Source organism: Amblyraja radiata, chromosome 19 (genome assembly GCF_010909765.2).
Source record: "Amblyraja radiata isolate CabotCenter1 chromosome 19, sAmbRad1.1.pri, whole genome shotgun sequence".
Classification (NCBI taxonomy): domain Eukaryota; kingdom Metazoa; phylum Chordata; class Chondrichthyes; order Rajiformes; family Rajidae; genus Amblyraja; species Amblyraja radiata.
In genome coordinates, this window is record NC_045974.1 from 32,715,434 (window position 1) to 32,736,011 (window position 20,578).

General features: G+C 42.2%; 1 protein-coding gene across 2 annotated transcripts in view; it reads left to right on the forward strand.

Moving 5' to 3' along the window:
• Positions 1 to 18,992, forward strand: part of rassf9 (Ras association domain family member 9) — a 31,405-nt gene extending 12,413 nt beyond the window's left edge. For both annotated transcript variants that reach the window (XM_033038195.1, XM_033038194.1), the window contains exon 2: positions 15,980 to 18,992. In XM_033038195.1, coding sequence (XP_032894086.1) covers positions 16,000 to 17,220 — 1,221 coding nt within the window. In that variant the 5' untranslated portion in view covers positions 15,980 to 15,999 and the 3' untranslated portion in view covers positions 17,221 to 18,992. The remainder of the gene's footprint in view (positions 1 to 15,979) is intronic.
• The last annotated feature ends 1,586 nt before the right edge of the window (positions 18,993 to 20,578 follow it).

Genomic DNA, 20,578 nt, shown 5'->3' on the forward strand with positions numbered 1-20,578 from the left:
TGGCTTGGCATAAGTGTAAATTGTCCCTAGTGCGTGTAGGATAGTGTTAATGTGCGGGGATGGGCGAGGACTCGATGTGCCGAAGGGCCTGTTTCTGCACTGTATTTCTAAACTAAAACTAAACTAAAGAATCTAAAGTTCATTATTTTTTCAGTGGGATTTTCAACACCTATCGGCTTGAAGTATATTATGAACATGCATCTGAGACAGCTGAAAATACGGTTACACAAATTTAGCAATGGGAACAATATTTTGCATGATTCCAATATTGTAGGTAAGAAATCTGCTCCAAGCAAAATACCGCAGATGCTGAATATTTAAAATAAAAAAGAGAAAATAAGGATATATCCAGCAGTATCTGTGGAGCGAGGACAAGCAGTTCATGTAGATCACCTCTCATTAGAACTCCCATCAGTTTATGTACGTTTCAGTTCCATTCGATCTAATTCTGTTTGTTTTGCCCATTAAAAAAAGACTATTAAAAGTACAAATTATAGAATTAGGTGAAATAAAACAATTAATATTCACTATGCTCAATTAATATTTTAATAATAGCCACAGAGTAAGTGGATGAAGTATGTTTGTAAAAACATTCAGACACATGACAGAGAGAATATACCGTAGTTCGTAAATAAGTTGAATTCTTCTTATGAAAAGGATCCCGACTCAAAACGATGTTTATCTAGAGTCATAGAGTCATAGTGACAGAGTGGAAACAGGCCTTTCAACCCAACTTGCCCACACCGGCCAACATGTTCCAGCTACACTAGTCCCAACTGCCCGTGTTTAGCCATATCCCTCCAAACCTGTCCTATCCATGTACCTGTCTATCTGTTTCTTAAAAGTTGGGATAGTGTCAACTATCTTCACTGGCAGCTTGTTCTTCCCACCACCCTTTGTGTGAAAAAGTTACCCCTCAGATCCCTATTAAACCTTTTCCCCTTCACCTTAAACCTATGTCCTCTTGTCCTCCATTCACCTATTCTGGGCAGGAGACTCTGTGCATCTATTCCATCTACGTCCTCCACAGGTTATGCCTGACCCGTGGAATTAATCTCGCTATTTGTGTTTTTTTTCCCTCACGATTCCAGCATCTGCAAATCCTTTTGTCTCCGTAATTGTTTTTATGATGACTGCATTTCACACTCTATGATTTAATTCTTAAAAATACATATAAATAACCAATCTTCAATGAAATGCTGAAAGTAGCCCAGTCAGCTGCAAACAGGAGAGTTGTGTGTAAACCCCGGACAAAGTTTCCCAGCAAGGCTGATTCCTTTCTTAGCTGGGTCTTCAATTATAGGGCTGGGCGTTGTTCGATGTTATTTTTCTGCAAATAGCTTTGTTCCTCCCTGGTGCTGGCTGCCCTCATAAATCACAGCAAATCCTTTCTTCACTTTGGCTCCACCCACCATGATTGCTAAACTTTCCTGCATGCTCGGCTTTCTGCAATCCACCACTCATTCCTCTACATCCTATTCAATCTGTCATAGCCAATTCGAACCCACCCAGCACTGTTCGGACCCCACCTAGTTCACTTCCATCCTGCTTCGACACTGTCCCAGACCAGCCCCAGATCCAAGTCTCCAGTCCCCACAGCATAGCTTCCTGAAAGTCTTTCCTCACTTTTAGTTTTCTTATCAGCAGCTGCAATGTGTCACTTTTTGCCTAAAGCTTCCAGCTGTACTCTGAGCCGAAGAAGAATAACAAAAGCAAACAGGGTATGATTTAAGAGAGGGAGGCACGATTGTAACCAGAGGATAAGATTGAAATGACACCTGAGAGGAAAATGGAGGGCAGAGATGAGAAATATAGCAGCAAACATAGATGAACAGAATTGGGAGCATTTAGAAAAAAAAAAGAGAGGAGTCATGGTAAAAGGCAGAACAAGGAAAATGTTTGCACGACTTTACATTCGAAGCTAGAGAATGGAAATAATTTGGTTCAGCTCAGCACAAAATGAACTGAGAAGCATTACATTTGATAGTTTCTGGTAATGACAGACACTTGAATCTGTGGAAGTTGAAATATTGTGCAAAACACAGTGCTGGGGGAACTGAGCAAGTCAGGCAGCATATGTGGAAGGGCTAGATAGAAAATATTTTGAGTTGGGACTGTTTTGTAGACACTTTGTGTTTAGTTTCTCATTATATTTAGCATAAAGAATGGAGATCATTGTCAGAGCAAGCCTCAATGGGGAGATGAGGAGTATTTGGAGTGCATACTGTTGTTGTGTCCTTGGGCAAGACACTTCACCCACCTTTGCCTGTGTGTGTGGATGTAATTATGTGAAGCACTTTGGGGTCAATGCAAGTTGACTAAAAATGTGCTATATAAATAAAGAAATTTAAAAAAAAATTTTTTAAATATTTCTTAAGCGTTGAGTTGTCATGATTTGGAATTCAATTCTCCTGGAAATAGATTGAAAAAATCTGTCAATCGACAGTGGTAAGTGCATTTCAAAAGGCAATATAATCAGGGTTATAGCCTCCTCCAGTCCTGCAGGGGCAGGAGTGTAGAACTACCTGCAAAACCCTTTCAAAGTTTTAGTCCAGGTACAATGTGCCACATGCCATCCCTCAAAATTCCTTGAGGCCTAAATATGTCAAGAATGGGTGGAAAATCATGCTAAATTACCCAAAATTACCACAAAAAATTTGGTGTAGCCACAGCATCACAGGATCATGGGTTCCATTGATCTGAAGAAGGATCTCGACCCAAAACGCCACCCATTCCTTCTCTCCAGAGATGCTGCCTGTTCCGCTGCCTTACTGTTGCATTTTTGTGTCTATCTTTGGCTTAAATAGACCTACGTTTAAGCTTTGGAGTGAAATGCACAGCAGCTGATGGTCAAGAATGTGATGCAAGCTGCACAATGATGATGTAGTGAACCAACTGTTAGATGCAGTGCACCGGTTAACATGTTCCAGACTTCTGCACCAGGTCACAGGGAATGTACTGGACATAAGATGAGATTGTATTTGATCCCTCACTCCACCCCTAAAATCACCTTTGAGAGCTCAAGGCGGCACAGTGGCGCAGCGGTAGAGTTGCTGCCTTGCAGTGCCATAGACCCAGGTTTGATCCTGACTACAGATGCTGTCTTGTACGGAGTTTGTACTTTCTCACTGTGAATGTGTGGGTTTTCTCCGGGTGCTCTGGTTTCCTCCCATACTCCAAAGATGTGCAGGTTTGTAGGTTAATTGGCTTCTGTAAAATTGGTCCTGGTGTATGGTCGGCATGGACTCAGTGAGCTGAAGACCCGTTTCCCTACTGTATCTCAACAGTCTAAATGTCTCTGCAATGTTCCTACTCCAGGGGCTGGATGTTCTTTGTATCTGGTATATCACTTTGATTCCAGGCAGGGCTGACACCGAGCGTTTTGATTGGGTTCATCCTCAATTAAATCGCTAAACTTTACAGAAGATCTTAGCATTTTTCTTTATTTCACTCCATATTTATGTTCCAATTAGATAATCGTTTAATATCCTGTTAAGCAAAAGTACTTTCTACTATTTTTTTCAATTATTTTAATGTGCTTCCACTGTTTTGAAATGCCTCTGGTTGCCAGAGATATTTATACACAGTGGGCAGGCCCTTAACAACACAGCCATTGTTTGCATTTCTGAGCCCTTGTTCAGAGACACAGTATGATTGTGGGGGTAGGTGAGTGGGGTGGGGGGCGGAGGAGAACTTCTAGCACATTGTGACAACTAACCAAGGACAAATGTTTATGATATACTTTGCTTCCAGGCTATGTGCCAGGTGCAGACAAGAGGGACTTGCTTTGTTAGCCAACTTGGTCTGCATGGAGAGGTTAGACTGAGGGGCTGTTTGTGTGCTGTTTAGCGCTGTATGCTGCTGTATAGCAGTATTGTGAGCAGTTTTGGGCCCCATATCTGAGGAAGGACGTGCTGACGTTAGAGAGGGTCCAGAGGAGGTTGGCGAGAATGATCCCAGGAATGATTGGGTTAACATATGATGAGTGTTTGACGGCACTGGGCCTGTACTCGCTGGAGTTTAGAAGGATGAGGGGACACCTCATTGAAACTTACCAAATAGCAAAAGGCCTGGATAGAGTGGATGTAGAGAGGATATTTCTACTAGAGGGAGAGTCTAGGACTAAAGGCCATAGTCTCAAAATAAAAGGACGTACCTTTAGAAATGAGGTGAAGAGGAATTTCTTGAGGGTAGGTGAATCTGTAGAATTCATTGCCGCAGAAGGCGGTGGAGGCCAAGTCAAAGGATATTTTTAAGGAGGAGATTGATAGATTCTTGTATGGTACAGGTATCAGTGGTTATGGGGAGAGGGCAGGAAAATGGTGTAGATTAGCTATGATTGAATGGCGGAGTAGACTTGATGGACTAAATGGCCTAATTTTACTCCTGCAACTTATGAACTTATTTATAACTTACTGAAAACCAACAATGAAATAATTTCTTCTAAGACGTATAGTGGTCACATTTTCATCATTGGTTTCATCCTCCAGCAAGCTTGTTCTCCTGATTGAACACCTGAAATTTTCCTCAGTTTTTTCAGTTCTTCAGGTATTACATCTAAATCATTTTACAATTTGTCACAACTAAGCTAATTAATGGCTTTTTTTTTCATTCACGATTTTCTGGCAATCCTACTTTAGGAAATGTGTAATTAAACTGGAAAAGATGCAAAAGAGGTTTACAAGGATGTTACCAGGACTGGAGGCTTTGAGCTGTAAGGAGAGAATGGATAGTCTAGGACTTGTTTCCACTGGGGCATAGAAGGCTGACCTTCTAAAGGTTTATCAAATCGTGAGGGCCAAAGAGAAGGTGAATCGCCACCATATCTTTCAAAGTTAGAGGAATCCAAAACTAGAGCGCTTTGTTTAAGATGAGAGAGGAAAGATTTGGAAGGGACCTGAGGGACAACATTTTAACATAGAGAGTGGTGCATGTATTCAACACACTGCCAAAGGATAGGAATTACAACATTAAACGGACACGTGTACAGCTACGTGGATAGGATATTTTTGGAGGGATGTGGGCCAGGTGCAGTCAAATGGGGCTGGCTTGAGTAGCCACATTGGACATTGAGCTGAAGGGCCTGTTTCTGTGCTGTTTCATTCTATGATTCCATGGCCCTGGTAATTTCACCTTCCATTTTGCCTCCTCTCATGCCTGGGGAACATTCAGCCCCTCAAGCCTGCTCTACCCTGCAATAAGATGATGACTGATCTGATTGTAACCTTAACTCCTCATTCCTGCCTAAATATGGAACCTCTTACCACATCAATTATCAAGAATCTGTTTGTCTCAACTTCCAACAATATTCACCTTTTTAGGAAATGAGTTCCTAGGATTCACAACCTCCTGAGAGAAAAAAAACCTTGTCTCACAGCTGTCATAGACATGATTGGAGATATGTAAGACTGAAATGTCACCCATTCCTTCTCTGCAGAGTTGCTGCCTGTCCCGCTGAGCTATTCCAAGTTTTTGTGTCTGTCTTTGGAGATATGTAAACAAAACAACCAAACAAGAAGTGGTGTAGAATGACTTGTTTAGTGTTAGCATTAGATGCTAAACAGTAGTGACTGGTAATGAGTTTCAAAACAACACAGTACAGTGATTGATTGGGAGGTCTGGATGTCCCTTGAAAGGCAGCAATTTATTGATTAACCCTAATTGCACTTGATCAGAATGGCTTGCTGCTTAATTTTGGATGTCATTTACCATTAAATCATCTGGTTTTCTATGGATCACAAGGCTAGACCAAGAATAGATGACATTCATCGTAAGACTGCAGGAACATAAGACATAGGAGTAGGCCATAATGTTCCTTGAAACCTCCCCATGATGCAGTGGGATCATAGCTGATCTGATCTTGGTCTTTGATTACCTATGGACCATCAGCCGGACTGTCTTGGTCTTTAATATATTTGACTATTTAGCCTATTGCTTTGGGTCGAAACCCTTCTTCAGATTGGTTTGGGATAACTGTATCCCAATGATATGAATATTGATTTCTCTAACTTCAGGTAACCCCAGCATTCCCTTTCTCTCTATCCTTCCCAAACCCAAGTTGCACTAGCTTCTCGTTTTCACCCAACAAACAGCTAACAATGGCCTGTCTCCTTTATCATCGTCACCTTTTTGCATATCTTTCATTCATTGTTCTTTATCTCTCTACATCATCGTCTATATCTCTCATTTCCCTTATCCCTAACCAGTCTGAAGAAGGGTCTCGAGCCATTCCTTCTCTCCAGAGATGCTGCCTGCACCCCTGAGTTTCTCCAGCTTTTTGTGGCTTCCTTAAGTTAGAATATTTTCTATTTTTATTGTTCATTCCCTAGGTTCATGGCAGAAGAAAACCATTTTTATCAATGATCAAATGTGTTTTAATACACCATTAATTCTAAATCCTTCAACTTTGGAGTTATATGATGAGATCAATCGATCACTTTAATAGTTTTTAAAAAATGCACCTTTTTGAAAATGGGTATATTTTTGTTTTGATCTAAGGCTGCAGATGCACGAATAGGTAAGTTCCCTTGTCAATTTTCAGTTAAATTGTGATTGACGTCAGAACATTATTATTATTATTGCTTTATTTATATAGCACATTTTAAGTCAACTTGCATTGACACCAAAGTGCTTTACATTAATTAAATAATAAATTTACATACAAACCATAGAAAAAGGTTAAAAATAAATAAAGAAAGAAAATGGACACAACACATTATAGAGTTCAACACAAACATCCCCCCACAACAGAATCAAAAATGTCCACTGTGGGGAAAGGCAGCAGAAAGTTAAGTCCTCTTCCTCTGAAACACCCGAGGTCGGGGCATTTGTGGCCTTGCAGCCAGTCCGATGATTTTCAGGGCCCTCTTGCCGTGAAGCTGGAACACTGGCGTCGGGTGAAACAATTCCTCAACATAGTTGCAGCACTTCCTGAGAGGAAGTGTATGAAGACAGAAATGTATAAAATGGGTGGAAACGGAAGCAGTACAGGAGCTTACAACTTTCCTCCCATCCAAACCCTGGTATTCCTTTGGAGAGGCCTAAATAAGAAGAAAAAAAATCCCTGGTCAACTTATGAAGATCATTAAAAAATATATGTTTCTGACTGAAGCAACAAAAAATCTCGATGGCACTCTACAAATCTGTTTATTTATTAACAATTCCGCAGTTTACTTTTGCAGCATGAAATATACTCTTCCTATTAAGTCCTTTTGAAGGCGTGTAAGAAGTTGCTTCCTGTATTCTTTGGTAATCTGTTCCAAAGAAAAAAGCTCTCTCTGAAAAATACTTACCAACATAATGTTTAGTTACGTTTGTGTTTAATTTATTATTGTCAGGTGTACCGAGTTATAGTGAAAAAATTTAATTGCATACTATCCAATTAAATCTGATCATACTATACTTAAGTACAACCAAGTCATTCACATGTACAACAAGTAGTGCAAAGAGAAAAATACCAGAGTGTAGAATATAGTTTTAAAGCATTGTAGTGTAAGATACAGAGAAAATGGTCCTTGATTATTTTGGCTGCTTTTCCATAGCAGTGTGAAGTGTAGATGGTGTGGAGTCGGGTCTGAGTGATGGACTGGGCTATAATATCAACTCTCTGCAATTCTTCTTGTTGCGGGCAGAGCTGTTCCCAAACCAAGCTGTGATGCAACTCGATAGTGTGAATAAAGAGCAGTGAGATGAACTTGTTGTGACAATAGGCAACTTACAGTGGATCAAGGCTCTCCGGGAGACTGGAGTTAATGTGTGCAATGACAAGCCTCCTCTCAAAGCACTTCATGAAGATGGATGTCAGAGCCACTGGATGGTAGTCATTAAGGCGTGCTATTTTGCTTTTCTTTGGAAGTGGGATTATAGTGTTCATCTTAAAGCTGGTTGGGAGGTCAGAACAGAGTAGGGAGAGGTTAAAGATGTCTGTTAATGCTCCTGTCAGCAAATCTATGCAGGTCCTGAGGATAATGCTGGTGACTCCACCTGTGCCACGTTGCTTTACTCTCAGGAAGATCACTTTTATATCCACCACAGTGACCTTGGATACATTCACACCCAAGAAATAGTTGATGTTTCGGCAGCAGGGCTCAGTATCTGGTCCCTCAAGTCATTTAGTTTTAAGACCTTACAACCCTGACTCTTTGTCTGAAGAAGGGTCTCGATCGGAAAAGTCACCTATTCCTTTTCTCTAGAGATGCTGTCTGTCTCACTGAGTTACTCCAACTTTTTGTGTCTATCTTCATTTTAAACCAGCATCTACAGATCTCCTGTATCTGTCAGGTTTATTTGACTTGAATGCTGCGCCTATGAGTGGACTTCACAGTTCATCCAGGGTTTCCAGTCGGTAAACATTCCTATTGTCTTCTTTGGTTTGCATTTCTCTATACACTTATTGATGAAGTCTGTAAGCCACAGAGTCTTTGAATGTGGACCAGTCCACCGACTCAAAGCAATCGCAAAGGATCTGTTTGCTCAGACCAGTACTGTTCAACTTTATATATTGGATCTTTCCCCCTTCAATTTCTGCCTGCATGCAGAGAGCAGAGGCACAGCCAGATGGTCAGAGTTTCCAAGGTGTGGTTGGGAAATGGAGCGATAGGCATCTTTGTGGTAGGCAGTAGCGAGGATGTTTCGACCACTGGTTGCTCAGGAGACATGCTGATAGTATATTGGTAGCACACTCTTGAGGTGGCCTTTTTGAAGTCCCTGGCTGAACAAGGCTTTGGTGTACATTGTTTTAAGGCTATTGGTAACAATGTGTTATTCCTCAAGTGAAAGCTGAGCTTTATCATAGAGTGTGATGTGGACTACTATCAGGGTAGCCAGTAAATTGAATTCTGTTGATTTATATATGTTTGTGTTTCACAAATCACTATCCATCCCAAATAGCCTACCTAAATTAACAGAATGTTTACCAAACTAGTTCTCGAAACTATCGTAGATATTCTCTGTGACATCAATTCTCCAAATCAAACCCACCCAATATAGCTAATATATATTTTTTTAAATAGCCATTACCTTAATGAATGGTGGAGCAGGGTCCATGAACTAGACAGCTTACTCCTGCTCCTGTTTCTTGTGTGAAGTCTATCCCAGTCACCTACAGGCTGAAAATGGGATATCGTATTAATTGCCATGCAATGTATCTCATCTTGGGCTTTGTTATCCCTCACTGGACCTACGATTTACAATAAAACTCCCAAATACAGCCCAGCTAAATGCCAAGTGAAACGTAAACATGGTTTCTTATTTCCTATCCAAGTCCAACAACCTAAAATCTTATGGAATAGAAATATTACCTCTGGAATTTCCTTATATCTTCTGACATAAATGGCAGACAATCCTTTGAAACTCAGAAGCAAGAATGCAATGTTTTTCTTTAAATCACTTCTTTGTTGTGCCTTAAACTTGATCTAAAGGAATAGATTTCAAAATCTACATCCCATTTCCTTCAACATGCCCTAACACTGTCAGTCCTTTTCAGATTAGATCAGATCAGATTAGGTTATTGTCCTATACACCAGGGTTCATTGAAATTCCTTGTTCACATGAAGTTCAGAGTAAACAGTATAGAGTAATCATAAATATAACAATAAATACAACAGCAAATCGTGCCTCACAAATTTGATAGAATATTTTGAAGAGGTCAGCATGAGGGTTGATAAGGATAGGGCAGCGGATGTTATCTATATGGACTTTAGCAAGGCCTTTGACAAGTTCCCAGAACTCAGTAGACAGCTAACCTTCTAGTTCATTCATGGTTTCTGGTCAGAGAACACTTGGATGGTCGGAGTCTGGAAGGTCAGATCACATGGAATCCAAGGTGAACTAGCAAACTGGATTCAACACTGGCTACAAAAAAGCAATTAAAGGGTAGTTTGGAAGGATGAAGAACAGGGCTAGTTTGAAGAAGTCACTTTTAAACTACCCACAACATATCTCCTGTAACACGAGGATCAAACACTATTTGAGTTACTCCAGCATGTTGTGTGTATCTTCAATGCCAGCCTATTATCAAAGATGCCTACTGTTCCATCCTCCTCTCTCACTTTGGAAAATTGGACTAATTGGCTGTGCTCCTTCTTCCTGCATATAGGCAGTGACTGAAGAGCGCAGCCCCAGTGGTGAGGATTGGGCCTGGTCAGGGGAGGCAGAGGAGTGCCTTCATGATGCTTACTCTGCAATATTGGCGGACCCGGCAATGGACCTGAACGGATACACCACTATGTTACAGTGTTCAGATGGAAATGTGTGGAGAAGTGTTTTCTTACCAAGACGATCCAAGTATTCCCAAACCAGAAGCTCTGGATGAACCAGGAAGTCTGCAATCTACTGAGGCAATACTCAGTTATATAAGAAGTCCACATGCAACCTCGATAAGACCATCAAGAGAGCAAAGAGATACTTTCAGTCAAAACTAGGAGGGTCAGAAGGATGTTCAGCAATTGTGGCAGGGCTATTACTTCCTACAAGGAGAAACCAAGAAGTATCTTAAGTGACAGCAATTCATCGCTCCTGGGTGAGCAGCTGATTACATTTTACATTGTTTACCTCACCATCCTACACACTAGAGTCACCTTCCCCCAGCTAACAATGATCTATTCTACATTTTCCTTGAGCTTCATCCCCTTTGATCTCTCATTTTCACACCTTACCATTCCATATCTCTCGTTTCCCTCTTCCCTGACTCTCAGTCTGAAGAAAGGTCTCGACCTGAAACATCACCCATTCTTTCTATCCAGAGATGCTGCCTGTGGCACTGAGTTACTCCAGCATTTTGTGTGTATCTTCAATGCTTTCTATGCTCGCTTCGAAAGGGAGAACATGGAATTGGCCCTCACAGCCCCGATAACCCTGTAATTTCAGTCACTAAGGCTGATGAAAGATCCTTCATCCCAATGAACCCAAATGGCTGTGACGGTGAACCTGGCGACATTTATATATCCTGCACAAACCCAATCTTCAACTTCCTTACTGAGATTCTAGCTTTTCCATACACTTTAAAAGGACTAGTGCCCAAGAAGAGCAAGGTGACATGCCTCAATGACTACCCGCCTGTGGCATGCAGGTCCATTGTGATGAAGTGCTTTGAAAGGTTGGCTATGATGCATATATCAGTTCCTGCCTTTGTAAGGATCTGGACCCACTACAATTCACTTACTGCCACAACAGATCAACACCAGCACCTCTGTCACGAGGGAGTGAAAGAGGGGATTATTCCAGGAGTCTTATAGCCAAGGGGAAGAATCTGTTCCCAAGTCTGGACAGTCAGAAACCAAGGTTAATTACAAATGAACATTTGCACAAAACGTCACTTTTATTTATAGTTCCATTCAAATTACAAATTGGCACTTTCAATTTCCTCAGAATCCGTTGTTCTAATCTAATCTGTTGAGAGGTTCTTTTGAAGGTTTGCAATGCATTTAATTCAGTTACATTTACTACCCAAAAAGCAGTGCTTTATCAGTGTTTGAAAATACTTGGAATGTCCTTTCCCTGAAGAATCAATTCATCAAAATAAATATGTTTATAAATAACAGTCCCATTTTGTGAACACATCTGAATAATGAAGTGTTCTCAAATCTATTCAGCTGAATTCCAAATGAAAACATAAATGGCTTGGAATTAAAAAAATTATCATCAAAAGGATTCAGTTAGTAATCATGTTAGGAATGCATATTTGCATATTTTTAACATGTTCTCATGCTGTTAAAGATTATTTAGCATTGTATGTTATGAATTACATTGTGATAAACCAGATAAAATTAATTGATCTAAAGATCTAATGTCATAAATTAATGATTATTAATACATTATGGCGCCCTCTCATATTCTAACATGTATTATATCTACCTATATCTTGAGTTGCATTTGATTGAGATGTATAATTAGTCACCTTGTACCCAATGTTAATAGAAAGTTATTGATGTAATCCTTGTTCGTGTTTAAATTTTGGAGGGTCAAAATAAGCAAATTTGGATATTTTGAATGAAAAGCTATACTTGGTTATTATTAGAGGGTTTTTTAATGTATACCAAGAACAGTATTATGAGGCTATAACAAAATAAGCTAGCCATGTAAAATATTGTTCAAAGAGTTATTGTGTGTAAGAAGTGTTTAAGAAGGAACAGCAGATGCTGGAAAATCGAAGGTACACAAAAATGCTGGAGAAACTCAGCGGGTGCAGCAGCATCTATGGAGCGAAGGAAATAGGCAACGTTTCGGGCCAAAACCCTTCTTCAGACTGATGGGGAGAAGAAAGGAAAAAGGAGGAGGAGGAGCCCGAGGGCTGAGGTATGGGAGGAGACAGCCCTAGGGCTGAGAAAGGGGAGGAGACAGCAAGGGCTAACAAAATTGGGAGAATTCAATGTTCATGCCCGCAGGATGCTGTTGAGGTGCTGTTCCTCCAATTTTCGGTGTTGCTCGCTCTGGCCATGGAGGAGACCCAGGACTGAGAGGTCGGATGGGGAATGGGAGGGGGAGTTGAAGTGCTGAGCCACCGGGAGGTCAGGTTGGTTATAGCGGACCGAGCGGAGGTGTTCGGCGATGCGATCGCCAAGCCTCTGCTTAGTCTCACCGATGTAGATCAGCTGACATCTTGAGCAGCGGATGCAATAGATGAGGTTGGAGGAGATGCAGGTGAACCTCTGTCGCACCTGGAACGACTGCTTGAGTCCTTGAATGGAGTCGAGGGGGGAGGTAAAGGGACAAGGGAGTAACCATGGCAGTCAGTAGATTTATAATGGATGTCGGTCAGAATGTGTAAGAAGTTGGATGTCTTTCAGGTGTGATGAATCTCTCAGAAATAAGTTGCTTATCAAATCTTAATATCTATGCTCAAACCAAAGTTTAGTGTAGATAAACTTTAGAGTTTAGAGATACAGCATGGAAAGAGGCCCTTCAGCCCACAGAGTCCACGCCGACCAGCGATCCCCATACACTAACACTATATTACACACTAAGGACAATTTACAATTATACCAAAGCTAATTAACCTATGTTTTTGGAATGTGGGAGGAAACTGGAGCTCCCGGAGAAAACCCATATAAGTCACGGGGAGAACATACAAACGCCATACAGACAGCACCCGTAGTCAGGATCGACCCCGGGTCTCTGGCGCTGTAAGGCAGCAACTCTACCGCTGTGCCACCGTGCCACCCAAGTTGTGGAGTTTCATTCCCACAGTTGTTCGGTGTTTCAGCAGAACAGGGAGACAATTAGAAGCGAAAGCAAAAAAATAATGATTTCAAACAATATTGTAAGCCATACACTTTATTAGAATTGGCGGAAAAAGTTAACGCTTGTTATATAGTTTAAGTAGATGTGTGTTACTAAATATCATCTAAAACTCATAGAAGCAGAATTGGAGAGCACAGAAGCAGATCTTTCATCTCATCATGTCTCTTCCCATCATCAAGCACCTATCTCTATTAATGCAAATTATTCTGCTCCTATTTGCATTAACACTTAAATTTGAAAGCCATTTGCCTTTGAAAACAGTTTAGCAGTGTAAAAACATTTTGAGTGATGGAAACAAAACCTTCAATTATATCGTGACACAAGGAACTGCAAATACTGGAATCTTGAGGAAAAAATACAAAGTGCTGGAGGAACACGAGATAGTCAAGAGTGTTTTATTGTCATATGTACAGAAACTGAACAATGAAACTCTCAGTGAAGAAACAAGGAACTTGCAGCAGTGTAACAGCTTTGTAAACACAGCGGGTCAGACAGCATCTCTGGAGATAAGGAGATGTTTCGGGGGAGAGACCCTTCTTCAGACTGAGAGTCCGGGGAAAGGGAGATGAGATATCGACAGTGATGTAGAGAGAGAGATATAGAACAAATGAAAGATATGCCAAAAAAGTAGCGGTAAAAAAGGAAACAGGCCATTGTCAGCTGTGGCCTAGGTGAGGATGCGTATAGGCAATGAGACTCAACAAAACGACTTTGTAGCTGGTCTCTACCCAAAATATCACCTATTCCTTTTCTCCAGAGATGGTGTCTGTCCCGCTGAGTTTACAAAACTTTTAGTGTCTATCTTCGGTTTAAAACCGGCATCTGTGGTTCCTTCCAACAGGTTTGTAAAGACAATACTCAATAGATAATATAATGAACAAGCATTAAAAATGAAGTTCAATTAATAACACCTCCAATATAGTGCATAAAACAAATCAAAGCCCGCAGTCCCTGCTGCAACCATGGCAGTTCGTAGTTTGGAGTTTAGTTAGAGATTGTGGTTTTCAATAGCCTGATGGTTGTTGGGAAGAAGCTGTTCCTGAACCTGGACATTATAATTTTTAGACTCCTGTATCTTCTTCTCAATGGCAGGAGTGAAAGGAGAGCACAACTGGGGTGGTGTGAGTCCTTGATATGCTGGCTATCCTTTTGAGACTGCGCTCCTACAGATCTCCTTAATCTAAGGAAGTTGAGCCATTGATTGGTTTTATTTATGATTGCATCAGTGTTGGATCCAGATCTTCAGATATATGCACATCAAGGAACCTGAGGTTGTTGTCTTTCCACCATCGACCTGATGAAGAAAACAGGTTTGTGGATGCACAACCTTCCTCTTCTAAAGCCAATAATCAGGTCCTTAGTTTTACTGACATTGAGAACAAGGTTGCTGATCTGGCACCAATCATTCAGATGATCGATCTGAATGAATTTAAAATGGAGATGGAACTGTGTCCAACCACACAGACAAGGGTGTAGAGTGAGTAGAGCAAGGGGCTGAGCACACAACACTGAGATGCACCTGTGTACTGATTGAGTTTTATTGATAAGGAAATTGAGGATCCAGTTGCAAAAGGATGCTCAGAGACCCAATTCCATGAGATTGCTAACAATTTGGAGGGGACAATGGTGTTGAACACTGAGCTGTAGTTTGTTGTGTGCATTTTTATTGCCCAAGTGGTCCAGTGCAGAGTGGAGAGCCAGCGAGATTGTTGTCACCCTGTTATCCTCTAGTGGCGGTAGACAAATTTTAGTGGGTCCAAGTTCTTCCGAGGTAGGAGTTGATATGCGCCATAACCAACCTCTCAAAGCACTTCATCGCCATCGGTCAGTAGTCATTGAAGAGTGTCATCTCACTCTTCATGGGCACTGGTATTATTGATGGCCTTTTAGAGTAGCTGGAAACCTCAGACATCAGCAATGAGAGGTTGAAGGTGTCTGTAAGAACTCTGTCCACGTTTAGAATCCATTTCCTCCACAGATTCTGCCTGACCCACTGAGTCCCTCAAGCACTTTGTGTTATGCTTCAATTGGAAAGCACCTTTTGCTTTAAAAAGCTGCATGGTATTTTCAAATATAAATTAGACATGGAGCTAAAGGGCATTAGAACCAGGTGATTAAAAATGCAGTGAAATGGTATTAACTTTATTCTCAGTGTATTCTCTAGAAGATAGCGATGTACATTCATTCTTCTCTGCTTTTTTATTTTGCTTGATTTACTGGGGGGTTGTTTCTGCCATTTAGTACGGGACCAGCTAGATGTGAGGTAACTGGATTTCAAGCATGAGACACAACAAACTTGTGTTAAGCAAATAATCCATTTGCAGCATGCAGCCAAAAGATCTAAACTAATGTTTCGGTTAGAGGGATATATTCTAGCTCAAAACTCAAATAGACACAAAGGTATTCATTGCCTAATTTACAGTTACCTGTTCGACAGATTTCACTGGATGAATAGGCAGAGAGCCTGGAAATAATTGAAGCTGCTGTAATCTTTAATTACCGACGGGGTGATATCTATTTGTAACTTGTATCACTAATTAGGCGGTATTTGGAGGGTGGATTTTCGAGTTGAAGTATAGAATTGAGACAAAGGGAAAGTTTGCCCGCGGGGACTTGGCCGACTTCTGTAACAACCATGTGATCATTGCAACTTAACGCAGCCAAACTTTGGTTTGTGTGTCTGTGTGTGTTTTTAAGGGATTTCAGCGCCCTGACAGCTCGTCTCTCTTGCTCATTCCAGGTCTGGTCCCCAGCGCGGCCATGGGATCCCCGGAGGGAGGCGAGATCGCAGTGTGGGTTTGCCAGGAGGAGAAGCTGGTGTGCGGTCTGACCAAGCGCACCAGCTGCGCTCTGGTGGTGAAAGCGCTGCTGGAGGACCACCTCGCCAACGCCGGCGCCACTAGGCTGCTCCACGCACCTGCCAAGGACTACTGCATCGTGGAGAAGTGGAGGGGCTTCGAGAGGCTCTTGCCCCCTGCAACCAAGTTGCTGAGGCTCTGGGCGTCCTGGGGAGAGGAGCAGCCCAATGTCCACTTCGTCCTGGTCAAGGTGGGCGCTTCCATGGCCGTGCCAGGTCTGAGGAGCGCCGAAGCCAAGGTGATCCAGAACATTGGAGGCCAGGGGGATCTGAGTCCCGCCCAGTACATCCACACTCTGCCGGCGGACAAGCAGAAGAGGATGGTCCGCAAAGCTTTTAGGAAACTGGCCAAGATGAAAAAGCTGAAGCAAGGCCGGGAAGGGGTTGAGACCTTAGTGCATCTGATCGCATCCCAGGACCACACCATCCGCCAGCAGCTGCAGAGGATGCTGCAACTGGACGCCGAGATCGAGGGCTACGAGTCCTGGACGCACTTGGAACGGATACAGACAGAAGGGGAGAACTATGTCCAGGAAACGTACCTGCTGGAGAGCAGGGAGAGCGAGGGCGAGAGGGCACAGGTCCGGGAGTACCTCAACAAGAGGGACTCGACCTTCCAGCTGCAGCAACAGATTCAGCAACACGAGGAAGCCATCGAGGAACTGTCCGCCGAGATCCAGCTGGAGATGGCGAGGCTGTGCGGGGCCGAGCCGCTGGTGCAAGGTGGCCCCGGCTCCCCGGGCAGCGAGGCCGAGAGGGTGGAGAGCGAATTGGAGACGGTCATGGGCATCGCCCTTCAACTGCGCAGAAACGTGGCGGAGGCGCAGGAGAACGTGCAACGCGAGGAGCTGGTGCTGGGCGAGAAGGCGGCCGAGTGCGATCGCCTGGTGAAGCAGTTGCAGTCCCTGCATCTTGCGGAGGAGGCGGAGAGTGGTGCCTCGCTGCCCGCGCCCTGCAAGGATGACACCAAACCCGGTTCCCCCCGAACGAGTCAACCCAAGGGCTGCTCCCCCTCTGACACCAACGACACGGACTCGGACACGGGGATAAGTTCCACGCACAGCCAAGACTCGGAACCTCCTTGCGTCGAGGTTGTTCCCGCATTGAGAGATGACATTGAGTGATCCTGCTCGCTTCTTAGCGAAGGGCTTCTTTGCTTTTGTGTGAGAATGCGACGTTTAAGAACGAGGACATATGGTCCGAGGTTTGGTGTGAATGTGAATGTGAATGCGAAGAAATACTGAGAACGTGTAACTGGATCTCACCGTATCATCATCTCGTTATTTATCCCTTTCTCCATCTGCAAGAAACCTGAACATCCTTTTGGAGATAAGGGATCAGGCAGGTGTGTCACTGGCGAGTCTGTCTGTGTGGGTTCTAACATAACAGGTCCACAGACTAGGAGCTGTCTGTGTCTACTTATTTTTAAGCGGTACTTACCCCCTCCTCATCAGTATGTAGGAAGAAACTGCAGATGGTGGAGTAACACAGCGGGGTCAGGCAGGTCAGGCTCTGGAGGGAAGGAATAGGTGGAGTTTCGGGTTGAGACCCTTCTTCAGACTGAGAGACAGGGTTGTAAGGTCTTAATACTAAATGACTCAAGGGACCAAATACCGAGCCCTACTGCCTGGGTATAAAACTCACACATGAATGGCGCAGCTGGTAGAGCTGCTGCCTCACAGTACCAGAGACCGGGGTTCGATCCTGACCTCGGGTGCTGTCTGTGTGGAGTTTGCACGTTCTCCCTGTGACTGCGTAGGTTTCCTCCCGCATCGCTTTTAGAAATGCAGGGTTGCAGGTTAATCGACTTCTGTAAATGTTCAGGGCATGGACGAGAAAGTGAAATAACATAGAACTAGTGTGAATAAGGTGATCGGTGGGTCGAAAGGCCTGTTTCCATGCTGTGCCTTTCAATCAGATTAGACAAACGATCAAGTCGTGCATTACACAAAAAGGAGTCTGCTTTTGAAAAAGCATAAAAATATTTAAGTTGTAAGAGTAGCACGCTACCCAAATAAGTAGACGATAAAACTGTAGTAACGTTGTTTTTACTGGGAACTTTATAAAATGTATAAAAGCGTGAAAGCACTAGGGATCCGTCCAGTCCGTTACATGTGTAAGACTGAAATATGATTGCGCAAAGATAGTACGACAGTGATCGCAACTTCTACTGAAATGTGGATGGCCATTGGCTCGCTAGGAGCTCATCCGCCCTTTGTCAGGTCTTATCTTTGGACCTGCTGGGGGTCCACAGCCCCCTCCTCACCTGGCAAACCAGGTGGGGGAGACGGTTTAGTCGCCGACTATCCGACCATGGAGCAGGTAGCACGGGATTACATGGTACCTGTGGTGGTGGGAACTCCCCCTGACCTGACCTAAAAAGCACCTTAAAGTAATGTGTAAATGGTTAACACTGCAGACCAAGTAGTCTGTGTTACTTTACAACGATGTACGCAAAAAAAACAAAACATTATTGCAGCCCGTCTAAATATACAGCATATTTCTATGCCCTGATTTGGGCTATAGGCATGAAGAGAGGTTCATGAGAATGCACTGATGAAGTAATTTAGATATGATGTGCTATGAACTGAAACGGACTATAGGGAATTTTATAGCTACAGAATTCAGACATGTTGTTGGTAATATGCTAACAATGAATAACAAAGTCGTAAGACTTATAATGAACTATTAACAAGGACGGACATTTAAAAAAGTGAGAACTAGTTGATTTTCTTGCACTTGTATCTAGGCTCCAATATCATGTATATGAGTATATGACTTTCTGGAGTAAAAACCATATAATGCTGAAAAGTTTCTCTTTGAAGCTATATTTATATGCAGAATAAGACTGTAGAACTATTTATAACACATCAATAAAAGATTACTGATTTGAAAATGGTCATTGTCCAATTTTCAGTATTGATATATTAGAGCAGAGTTTGTCTTTCCGATCTAAGCATTAAACTTCATTGGAACTGAAAGGAAATGCTTTAGAGCTGTGTGTCCGGACTAGAACCTACTTAAGATTGCTTTCTTTCAGTTGAATTAAGAAATAAATCGAACTGCTCTGCAATAGACATGCCACATTTCCCATGTATTGTGTTGTGAAGAAATCCGTCAAGCATTACTTGTGTAAGAGAGATCAGGAGAAAAATATGTTTCATCGTGTGAAGGTTATTATTGAATCCTTAAGACAATTCTAAAACAAATTTTAAACCCTCATTGTACGTTTGTCCATTAAATTCAGTCCTATTGTGGCTCCTAACTGAAGTAAAATGCATGAATTTGTTCACCTATGTATCAGTGATGGTGGTTCAGATAACATCCTCTCCATAGAGGAAGATAACTTCCTCACCAATTTGTATCTTTAAAACACTTATCCTCAGCAGGAAGGTTGTATAGGATGGAACTGCAGATGCTGTTTTACACCGAAGATAGACACCAACTGCTGGAGTAACTCAGTAGGACAGGCAGCATCTCGGGATAGAAGGAATGGGTGAAGTAATCGGGGTCGAGACCCTTCTTTAGACAAGACCCTTATTAACTCTCTTGTACACCATGCAGAAGCTGCCACACTCTACTGGATTCCATCACTTTATTCAGAGTTACCAAGACCAATTTATAACACATAACTTCAGTCGGGTTTACTTACTTTGGATCGGGGGATCACTCAATTTGAGTGCACTGCAAAATATCAACTGCGTATCTCTAATATCTCTACTCACTAGGGTTATCCTGAGTCCAGACTGAGGCTCCATTCCCTCCCTGATTAACTCTGAGCCGGATGATGGTGAGGAATACTAAATATAATTTCAATCTCACTTCTCTTTGTAACTAATATTTCAATTATTCTGGGTGGCTATTATATAATCAGTAAACAATTGGATTAACTTTAACCATTACTATTAAATCACTTCTTGATATTCTTCAGGCCACTAACCAGCTAAAACATAATAATTCATCAGAAAGGCTGAATGATGAATGAAAACATTTAATGTTCTTAAGTTGATATGCAAATTTGGTAATATAACAATTTCCAAAGTGATATTAACTTTGGTAATTACATGCAACATTATATTTAATCAATTTATAACAGTAGAAATCAAAGATAGACACAAAAAGCTGGAGAAACTCAACAGATCAGACAGCATCTCTGGAGAAAATGAATAGGTGATGTTTTGGGTCGAGACTTCTTCAGACTGAGGGTCAGGGGATAGGGAAACAAGATATAGTTGGTGATGTAGAGAGATATAGAACAAATGAATGAAAGATATGCAAAAAAGGTAAAGATGATAAAGGAAACAGTCCATTATTAGCTGTGTTATAGATGAAAATGAGTACAGGCACTGCGACTCAACAAGACAACTGAAGCTGGTGCGATTTGGGTAGGGGAGGGATGGAGAGAAGGGGGATGCAAGGGTTACTTGAAGTTAAACAACTTAATATTAATACCACTGGGTTACAATCAATGTGTGGATTGCT